Genomic DNA, 11,667 nt, shown 5'->3' with positions numbered 1-11,667 from the left:
AAGGTTCAACTGCAACTGTATATATATATTGAAGCAAACTATGTATCAAATAAAAAAAAACTGGTGGTTGTGAATTTTACGGGAAGAACAATGCAGTAAAGTCTCATATTGATTGCCCTTTGTTTTCATCACTCCACATAAAAGTCGACCCACAGGGATCAAAATGTTTTGCAAAACGAAACCAAGTTTACAAGTTATGAAAAACACTGAAACTGAAGCATTTATTGGCAAATGATAATTTGGATGCTGCACTGGATCTCACGGGCAACCTGCATAAGATTGTCATGGGGTCACAACAAAAGATGCCCAAGGAGATTTAAATTACTGATTACTTTTCATTTTGGTTTAATTAACTCTAGCAATAAATAAAGATGTTGTGGAGCTTAGATAGCATCACATATTTTCATATTAAGGCTCACTACTGATATGAATTCATGTTTGTGCTTATTTCTGGCATATAACTGATTGAGCAATTAATTCTGGTTGCTGTTAGAGAACCATGAACTTACAATAAAATCACCTTCTGTGGGTGTGGAACAGTTCCTAGTTCCAAATAACGAGTCTACAGGTGTCTTCTTTGGGTTCCGCAAACGGATAGTGGTGAACTGTCCATTCATTTAGCGCATGCCTGCTTATTCGAGCTCTGCTTAATCCATTTTTGTAGTTTGCTTCAGGTTCGAATTAACGAGCTTTTACTATATTACTCCCAGTGTTCTTCGATCATTTATGTAATGTACCACTCTAATCAATCACTTAAAAATGGGCATCCTGGAAAGACTTTTTCAAAAATAACTAGATGAAAAGGGCTACGGATGTAGGAGCTTGACAGGAATAGCCGGGCTGAGACGAAGACCATTAATTTACTCTCTGTATCGACAACCTATGGCACCGCAATGCTATGTTTCATTTCTATGTCTACTTATCTAAAACTTTTGCAGAGTGCATGCGTCTTTGGTATTACCCAAAAGTTCTAATGAAGAACTGAACAAGTGAAAATGGGTCGGTAGCATAAAGAGACCGAAGTGAACATTTTAACTAATTCATGAGCATATAGTTTAACACTCGGGTGTCTCATGACAGAGTATGCTGTGTCAAGAAGCCTAGTGAAACAGGAACAGGACCTGTCATGTGCTGTCTCAAGAAAATGCATGTGGCAGTATTACGATACCAGTTTTTCTGTTTTGGCTTGGAAATTAGTCGCTTGTCTTTTACGCTCCCTAGGAGATATCTCTGTTTGTTAGCCCATTTAGTGCCTGAACATCGTTGGGTAGGATAACACGTACAGGGTGTTCACTCATCGAAAATACATACAGCACAGAAGGAGGTTTCCTAGGGCACGACACCAGCTGCAGCAGCGACGCCGGGAGAGGTACCGATGTCGGGAGTGAAGTTTTCAAGCTTTTAGTTGGGTCTCTTCTCGCAACTCAAAAGAGAGACAACTACAGACCTTTGAGAGGTACCATGCCGATCATCATCTACTCTCTGGCAGATCCAGAGGCGGGGCAAAAGGGTTAAAGGCCCCCCTTCCCCTAGCCTGTGTCAGTACTCCCCTTTCTTCAGTGGTTCCCATCTCCTATCACCAATCAGGACATATGAGTGGGACTATTGTGAGCTCTCATTAACTCTGTTATGACCATGAGCAGTTATGTCTTCAGAAAAGTTGAGAGAAAATGCTGACTGTTTTTACTCATCTTGTATTGTTCATTTTAAAAAAAATATAAATGAAATTTTGTTTGAGGCATAACTTACTAATTATGGAAATGATTAATCACTATCGTATAATATGTAAGTCACTTTACCTTCATGACATGTAAAATCGGCTACAGTTGCTCATCATGACACCTACAGTAGATTTTCGTAGCTTTGTTGAGGTATTATATTCAATGTATATGATACAGTGGGCATTAAAGGGTTAAGAGTACTTATATTGTGATAGGGTTTTCGTGCTAGTAAAAATGAAGTAGTCATGACTACGCTCTCATCGGTGTAACTTCAAGCAACCAGCCTGATCCCCCCCCTCCCCCGCCCTTAAATTCAGTGGCTGAAATTCTTCCCTGCGTCCACTTCTGTTAACCATGCTTCCTGGAAGAATACCAACTTCCCACACGTGTAAGCGCATTGTCTTTACGAAGTTTTAAAATGTGGGGAGTCTGGCTGAAAATGTGATGTAAGTGTAGATAACAGTAACCTATGTGTTCTACAGCACATTGAACATTCATGGAGAACATATAAAAAGTTTTCTGTAAGCCTTTCAAACCCACATGAAAATGGGATGTCCATTTCTAGCCGAAAATTGGGTTTGCAGCCTAGATTTTAGCTGGAAACGGCTATTCAGGTGGAGAATTCCCCATTCCCAGCTGGAAATGCCAATTCTTGCTGGAAATAGTATCTCCAGGCTCGAAGTGCAAATGATTCCCAACTGGAAAGCCGTTTTTGTCGAGCGCATCGGGCAAGTGACAAAACAGCCATCTACTAGTACTGCCGCACACTACACCTCCCCCACAATAAACTAGGACATAATACATGAACCAAAACATTTGGGCTGAAGGAAAAAAAAATGTTCACAGGTCGAGTCATTTCGGTCAGCAGATTCTCCTGCTGGACCGCGACGTGCGTGGCATAGCAGCACAACCCTGAGGTTCCTCTGTAGTGGAGGTGCTTTCGTGAGCTCGTCTTGGGTTGCTTGGTCAGCCCCTGATCGCCTCAGGTCTTGACAGTGTAGTCCGAGTCTGGGCTGCCACGGGTGTTGCAGGCGGGCTGGCCGTGAGTTCCCCAGGATGTCCTGTCATTGGCACCAGGTGCTTCCGGTTGCACTGGAGTATCCTTGACCGAGTCTCCACCACGTGGGAAAGCGGCGTTGAGCTGGTTCCAACACTGTCGCTGGGGAGTTGACGTCTTGAACCCAGACTCGCTCTCCTGCCTGCAGAGGCCACAAGGTGTGAGCGGCGTGCCTTCGCTTGAAATATGACGCTTGGTGCCTTCGGTTGTCTTAGTCACGTTGATTGTATGGGACTGAAAGAGGCCGAGCTGGCTCCAGCAGTTGCAACATCTTCGGCAGCCGTGTCTGTAGGTGTCCACCTATGAGCAGCCGAGCAGGGCTCGCTCCATTTACACCTGGTGTGTACCGATATGCTAGAAGTGCCAGGTAGGGATCATCTGCCTTCCGCAGCAGGTTTTTGACTCTCCGCACCATCCGTTCCACCTCCCCGTTTGACTGCGGAAAAAAAGGGGCTTCTAGTGACGTGGCAGAAGCAGTAGAACTCTGCAAAGGCAGAGAATTTTTTTTGCAGCATGCTGAGGACCATTGTTACTGTGCACAAGCCTCAGAATCCCATGTCGTGCAAAAGCACTCTTCATCGCATTGATGACCGCAGGTGGTGCGGTTGAACGCAGGCTGATGACTTCCACCAAAAAAACAAAGTCTTAGTCGTTCAGGTGAAAAGATTGATGCCGACCCCTTCTCAAGGCAGAGTTAGAGTGGTTGACGCCAACATAAGCTCCCAGCGCTGCAGTCTGGTTTCGGGGCATGCGGAGTAGTTCAACAGCAGTGTTTCTATCTGGTCGTTGATGCCCAGTCACCAGACTGACCCCAGAGCTAAAGCTTTGTATCGGTTGATTATTTGATACCCGTAATGAAGGAGCTCTAGCATCGGGTGCTGAAGGGCAGACAGAACAACGATGCGGGAATCCTTTAGAAGCAGTCCCTCACAGGCGCTGAGGTCCCCTTGACATTCTCAGTACTACTTCTCATGGAGAAGCAAATAAGACTGTCGAGGCCAGCAGTTGGCGCAGTACTGAAGCAGCAGACTGTACTCGCTGTCATTGGCTTAAGCCTGGCGTAGGTGCTTGAGTTGTGAAGAGACGATGTCATGGAAGGAGCGGATGACTTCTTGGGCAAAGAGCTCGACTTGACTCAGCCAGTTGGATGAAGGAGAATCCAGTGGTGCGGGTGAAAGTTTATCCGCAGTTGATAACAGCTTCCCCGGTACGTAGAGTACTTGGTACTGGAAGCTCATGAGCTTTAAGTGAAACCTGTGGATCCAAGGTCGCAATAAATCAACACTCATGGACCCCAGGAGTGCCACTAGCAGTTGATGATTCGTCACAAGGACGAAGTTAAGTCTACGGACGCAATCCTTGAACCTTTGCACCACGCAGGGGGCTCAAAGCTTCTTTTTCGGTCACCGAACGGTTGTTCTTGGAGAAGTACTGCCCAGAGACCGTAGGAGCTGGCGTCAGTCAAGATCGTAGTATTGCATGTGCTGTTGTACCAAGCCACGCAGAGATCTGAGCACATCAGCTTCTTTAGTTCGGAGAAGGCAGACTGCTGCGCCAAGCCCCGCATCCAGGCAAAGTTTATGAGCAGCAGTGCTCTGATCCGCGTTGTCACCAATGAAACGTGTGGCAAGAGGCTTCCGGTGTTCACAATTTTTTAATAAATTGTGAACACCGGAACACCTAGGAGACGACGAAATCCTGCAACATCTTCAGGTGGATTCATGGCTTGGATGGCCGCCACCTTGTCTGGGTCAGGAGAAATGTCTTCCGCGCTGACCACGACGGCCAGGAACTTCACACTAGAAGTGGCAAACGAACACTTCGCACAGTTGAACGCGACTCCTGTTTTTGCTAGCCGGTCCATGACTTATCGGAGACAGCAATCATGCTCGGAACGTGTCTTCTCAGAAATGAGGATGTTGTCGATCTTGTTCACCACACCCTCTTGGCCTTCCACGATCCAAGACATCTGCAGCTGGAAGTATTCCTGTGCAGACGTGATGCTAAACGGCAGCCCGGGAAAAACAATAGTGTCCAAACGGGGTGATGAATGTGGTTAATTCTTGGGGCTAGAGGGACTGCTTGACCTCGTGGAAGCTTGGCGTGGCATCTAACTTGGAGATAACTGTTGCCTCACCAAGCAATCCAAGGCATTGTTTCACTGTTGAGAGCACGTCGCCCCCTCGAAGCATCACCTTGTTGAGGTATGTCCACACACAGTCGATAACCTTGGGGACGACAACTAGTCCAGCACACCAGTCAGTGGATGTTTCTACTCGATGAATCACGCCCTCTGCTTTCAGCTTGTCTAGCTCAGTGTTGACGACATCACGGAGAGAGAGAGTGGAATGCGCCGAGGTTTGCTCAACTTGGAGAAAGGCGTAGCATTATTGGGTTGCAGTCTGGTATAGTGTAGGCTTCTGGGAGTGTCCGAAGTCCTCGGAGGGCTGTGAAGTCCTCGAGACTTCGTCGACCAACATTCAGACACTGAGGGCTTGGATTGCCAGGAAGCCTAGCACCCCGTTTTGGTTGCTAGGACATAGAGAAGCTGCTTGGTTCACTTGCCATGCCACGACAGGGTAGCGAAGTAAGTGCATTTGACCGGCAGTATGTTGTTGCCCGGGCCTTTCAACTCACTCTTGGTGTTTTGAAGCTTCGAGGGGATGCCTGAAAACGTACTGGGTACAACTGAAACTTCGGCGCCGGAGTCAACTTGGGAGGAATGTGGGTGCCCATCGACGTTATCTCGACGAACTTCGCGTTTGGGCGCTCTCTCGCAAGTAGCCAAAGGAGAGTTGGGGAAGTTTTATTAGCAGTTTGACAAACAGCCCAAGAAGGAACATATCTATATATATATATATATATATATATATATATATATATATATATATATATATATATATATATATATATATATATATATATATATATATATATATATATATATATATATATATATATATATATATATATATATATATATATATATATATATATATATATATATATATATATATATATATATATATATATATATATATATATATATATATTAATCAGATCTAACAGACAGTAATGCCAAGGAATGTATAGGGGAAGTTATTAGAACCAATGGAATGTAAATAAGAAGAAAGAAAAGTGGGTGAAAGAATAACCAGTCGTGAGCAGGTTAGTAGCCAGCTTCCTGCTCACGGCTGGTTATTCTTTCACCCACTTTTCTTTTTTCTTATTTACATTCCATTGGTTCTAATAACTTCCCCTATACATTCCTTGGCATTACTGTCTGTCACATCTCATTAATATTGTGTCAAAACACGAAAAAACGAGCCCTTAGGTATACACCTCTTTCCCTTATATATATATATATATATATATATATATATATATATATATATATATATATATATATATATATATATATATATATATATATATATATATATATATATATATATATATATATATATATATATATATATATATATATATATATATATATATATATATATATATATATATATATATATATATATATATATATATATATATATATATATATATATATATATATATATATATATATATATATATATATATATTCTTTATCTGTTCTTTATTTACATCTGTTCGCCGCTTTTCTTCGGCTGCGGTTGTTTTTTCGTCAGTTGTCAAGTGTGCACTGGGAGCAGCGTCGCCTTTCGAGAAATAATGAATCATCGAACGTTACCTTACAGTATAGTGAACTTATGGCGTTTCGGCGCGGCCATCGAGTTTCATAAGAACGGCGCTGCTTGACACAAAACAAGAACTACCAGGCAATACGTTTAGACAGCATATTTCAAAGCGGTGACTTCGCATTGGTGGGAAGCCACGCGATCAGCAAAGTTCGGGCAGTGACGAATGCGAAAAACGAAAACCTTAGTAGTGACGATACATGTCGGCTGGTAAAGTTCTGCCTTATCTAGCGCTTGTTTCTCCCCTGGCGGAAAGATCCGCAGGTAAACATTTCCAACGCTTCCCTTCAGGTGCCGGTAAGGTCGCTCCCGCGCGTTTGTATAAAACATCCAAATAACGTCTTGAAGTAGGAGGTATGAACTTGTTTTTGCATAAGGGCTCTATAACAATATAGTCGCTTCAATTCAAGTCGAAAGCCTTACAACACCTGTAAATTACAGAGGCCAAACCAATCTCATCACAATATCTATTTTGGGCCTTCTCCGAAACCAAGACGTTTATAGCCATTTTTGAGCGGTATTTAGCGCGAAATTCATAACTTTTTTACGAGTTGGCAACGCTGTTATTTACGATGCGAAGGTTACCAAGATGGCAGCGCCCGCGATACGTGAATCTGTGCGCCGAGCCGCCCTAGAAAAGACGTGGTGCAGACGCTCGCATCATCACCGTGCAAAGATTTTCCGCGCCAGTCGTCTTTTCGAGCTTCCCGCACTACGTTTAGGCTAGCGCTTGAGAAAGACATTAGAAAACGGAGAACTTCGTCCCATCATCATGCTGTCCTTTAGCTCTACGTACGACGTTATGAGCACCGACGGACAATACGATGTAAGTAGTGTTTCAAAACTTGTCACGCGAGAAAAAACAAGCTGCTCAGTGTATCGCTGCTGGGTGACGAAGTGATTTCAAGCCTTTGAGAAGCACCGTCCTCAACTTGAGAAGTTTTCGTGATCGGGGTACTTCTCGTCGGAGTTCATCGCTCGGCTAAATGTGCACGACTTAAGCCAAGCTCTAAGCCGTTGATTGTAGTTTCCGAGCGGAACGATTGAGGAGAATTATCAAAGGCATGAAAACATCTGGTGTGACGTCTCAGCTTGAAGGTAGAGTTTACTAGAACAGATGAGTGTTCGCGATGAGGGCAAGGTTCCTTTTGCAAAAAAAAAAAAAACTTGCAAAAAAATTTTTGCAGTCAAATTTAGCGGCAATCTGGCAACACTGACTCTCCCAGTCTGGCAACCATTTATGCAACGCCAAAAGGAACCTTGCCTGCGATGAGCTTCTTAAAACGAAACCCAAACAGGGTCAAAGCTGTTTGCGGCGCTGCGATCGGTAGCCTGCTCGCAAGTAGTATATCGCGTAGTTATATATGAAGAAGACAAGGAAATGGCGGAGCATGTTATTACTAGTGATATTGTTAATATTTATGACTAAAAGTTTGGAAAAAATTTGTTTCAGAGCTGTGTGGGAGCTGTGTCTATGATAAGAAAGCAAATAGAAATGTTTTAGTTTATGATGCTAATGATTTAGAATTGCCATGCAATTTTTTGCTGTTGAGTTTGCAGAATACTTTTTTTTTGTCCAGCATTGCGAGTCAAGTGTCCACCGTCAAATAAACACACTCCTTGGTCTCTTTTTGGCATGGCTGAGAAGAGCAACACAGGAGCAATAGCCAGAGCACTAATACACCATAAGGATCTTTTTGCCTCATAATTACTTGGTCTAACTGCACAGGGTAAACTTATCCTAAGTCTTTAACACCTTAAAGGGCCCTGCACCAGGTTTTAGAATTTCGAGCAGGCACGAGCTATGTATGCACTGGGCACTCACGATCTCGTCTGCCAAGATTTGCAATGTTGCGCACACCAGAAACAGGCGAAATATCAGACGGAACACCACTTGGCCTTCTATCTCATGGGCGCACGCCCCAACATGGTGCTAGTGACGTATAAAATAAGAAATTGTTCTGCGTACGTCGAAGTAGTACGCGACCATGCGAGAATTATTCAAGGCAGTGTGTGTAATTAGTGCAACCTGTTGCCTGAATAGAAGTGTGAAGGTTGACAGAAATATTAAAACATACAAGCGGACTCTATGTCACGTCATTTTTTTTAACTTCGTATTGAGCGAGATGCGAGACTAAGCTAGCTCCATTTTGTTTGCGTTTGTGTTCTCGCATCGTGCCGCGATGCCAGCCCTTACAACGCCTGGCGTGTTTCTGGTGCATCGTCCCTTAGAGCAATGTCAGCAAAGCGACGCTGTGTATCGTGGTAGAATGCATGATGGATGCCATCCTCTCCAAACGTGCTCTCATACAGGGATCCATCCCATAGAAACAGGCAGTACAGTACAGAAAACATCGAAACGATACAACACCCCTTGCATGCATGACCTGGCATGCGCATGTCATGGGAATGTAACCTTGCGTGTGATCTTCCGGCTCTGGCTTACTTCGATATCGAAGACGGCAGGGAAATAATTTGGCTTGCGAAGTCTACACTGGGCAATTGGCAAAGGTTTGAAGCTCAACTCCTGGCATTATGCTATGACGGCTTGTAATGAGCCAATCAAAAAATTCTGGTGGTGCAAATCTTTTCATTTAATTGGGCACACAGCTCCCAGTGTCTAAGTAAAATTTCTCATGTGACCTTTAGTGAAGAGCTGTGTAATAAGTAAATGCAAAGAAAACAAAGACCTCACGCATCATTTTTTTATCCACTCTACTTTTCTCTGATGACGCTCCTGTGGCTGCACAGAAGCACATCCTGTTCCCTATGCATGCGAAAACACGCTAGGGAGATGCCGAGCAGACGATGCGACATGAATGAATACATGTAAAGAGGCTAATCTGCCTTCCTATTGGCTAAGAGGCTTTTTAGCCTTGACAGTGCTAAAAGAAACTTATGAGATGGAGTATAGGTTGCACCTTCTGAAAGCTCAATTTTGCCTGGTAACATGAATACCAATCTCCATCTGTACTTGAAAGCAAAAGTTGAAGTTAAATAGCATTCATGTAGGCACCGATTTTGAAAATAGGCATTCATAGGCACTTGTAGGAATTTATTTAAAAACACACCTATATGTTCCTACAAATTTTCACATGGTCAAAATCTAAATGGGGCCAAACAGGATTTGATTTATTGGCTGGCGCTCAAGAAATCTATTTCAGTGGCATGCAGCATGACGTAGAGCCTCTCTATGCTTCTCTCACCAGATCTAATAAATTCTTCAATTTCTCGCGCAACATTTTCTTTTAGAACCCTGGAATCTAACAGCAAAGGCATGCAATCACACTCTCTACAATGTGACAAGTTCGAACAGGGTGTTCCCCTTAGAGAAGCTGTATGATCTAATAATCTGCTACTTGAACAACGCCCCATCTGACCAGCTAGCACTTCCTACACGATCGTTGCTTTCTTTTTTTTTCAGGCTCGCACATGCGGCATGGCGAAAATAAAGGAAGTATGCAGCCGTTTCTCAATGCGAGCAACATGCTAACATATTTCCTTTCAAGGTCGACATCGTTTGTGCCGTTTTCTGTTGCGGCCGCTAGGTGGCGAGTGCTCAGTTGGAATCACAAATACAGTTCTACCTTTTGACGACCTCCGTTGTTACGCCTCATTTGTGGTTTTTTGTTCCTGTTCATTTATGCTGGCCAGATTTTGTTGTACCCTTGTTCATTTCATGCTACCTTCCTCTCCCAGTCGATTTTGCCTTTGAAAGAATCTATGAATTCTGTCAAAAGCTTGCATGGTATCGGCTGCCTATGCTTTTTTGCCCAGTTCCTGCGCACGCTAGCAAAGCCTGTAATTGTCACAGCAAAAAAAGCGAGAGAGCGTAAGAATAAGATGATAAAAACTGTAGTTCTTAAGCATGCGCCGTTACCATTTCATGAGTGAAGAAACTACATATACGGTGTGCTTGTGTCATGGTAAATATATTAGTTGGAAGTAGCACTCTGTGTGTCACCTTCTTGTCCCTGTCTTCATGCGCTTGCCGATTTCTGTAGAAGCCTTAAACTCGGTCCACGTTGTCAAATTCGTGCGCAGACTCAGACATGGTCACCAGGTTGATACTCCATGTTGTGTCATCTGAGATTGCAATGATGGTAGGGTAGGGATAGCTGCCAATCTTTTGCTGGTTCTCGACAGGCTGGTGGGTGAGCTGCCATTATTCAAAGCACTCCAAGTATATAGCAACATGAACATTTTGTTTGCCAGTGATGCTCAGCTGCATAACGTCAAACTTCGTTGCCGGGTTAATTCAATGGGCCAACTGGCGTGGCGTAATCTGCGTGGTCTCTTGCTTGGCTGTGTTGTATGCGAAGATCACAAATGGAAGGATGACATCCCACATTTAGTGTTCAACGTCAACACACAGGGGTGCTCCAAAGTTCCCTCTTTCCTTGAAAACGTTCCACACCTGACGTGTTTTTGCACTGCCACCAGGATTGGAAGCACTGCTTGGACTTCATAATGACTTCGCAAGTTCTGACGGTCCGTGCTATCATGAAGCTGTCATAAAGGTGTAATGTCTGCTCACATGACTTGGTGTGCCGTTCCTGTTGAAGCCGAAAATCACTTTTCTTATCTGATGAGGTGTACAAAGTTTTTACCTTAATACAACTCTCAACTTACACCAAACCATCCATTTAGTACCAATTTTACGAAGAGAATTTGCGAGACCAAGTAGAAATATGTGCATAGAAATAGGCTTAGGCCATGTGCCACAACACAGTTCAAAATATTTCAGTGAACTCAATCAGTTTATATTAATTATGCTGAGGGTTATTGGCCCTTATGTGAAGTAAAATTATCCTGCAGTTCTGTGTGTATATATATATATATATATATATATATATATATATATATATACATATATATATATATATATATATATATATATGAGATATAACAGACAGTAATGCCAAGGAATGTACAGGGGAAGTTATTAGAACAAATGGAATGTAAATAAGAAGAAAGAAAAGTGGATGAAAAAATTACCAGCTGTGAGCAGGAATCGAACCTACGACCTTCGAATAACGCGTTCGATGCTCTAACCACTGAGCTATCACAGCGGCCGTCCCTCCATCCACTTTTTGGGGTTTATATGTGAATTTAGAAGTAGGAGTGATAGTCAGCGCCATCTATAAGCCAAACA

General features: G+C 43.2%; 1 protein-coding gene across 3 annotated transcripts in view; it reads left to right on the top strand.

Moving 5' to 3' along the window:
* The first annotated feature begins 7,101 nt into the window (after positions 1-7,101).
* The window catches only part of LOC119167534 (uncharacterized), a 66,993-nt gene continuing 62,427 nt past the window's right edge, over positions 7,102-11,667 (top strand). For all 3 annotated transcript variants that reach the window (XM_075890514.1, XM_075890512.1, XM_037419027.2), the window contains exon 1: positions 7,102-7,338. In XM_075890514.1, the coding sequence (XP_075746629.1) occupies positions 7,285-7,338 (54 nt within the window). In that variant the 5' untranslated portion in view covers positions 7,102-7,284. The remainder of the gene's footprint in view (positions 7,339-11,667) is intronic.

This window comes from Rhipicephalus microplus, chromosome 3, assembly GCF_043290135.1.
Source record: "Rhipicephalus microplus isolate Deutch F79 chromosome 3, USDA_Rmic, whole genome shotgun sequence".
NCBI lineage: Eukaryota > Metazoa > Arthropoda > Arachnida > Ixodida > Ixodidae > Rhipicephalus > Rhipicephalus microplus.
The sequence above is the reverse complement of the archived record's forward strand: the minus strand, read 5'-3'. Positions and strand labels throughout refer to the sequence as shown.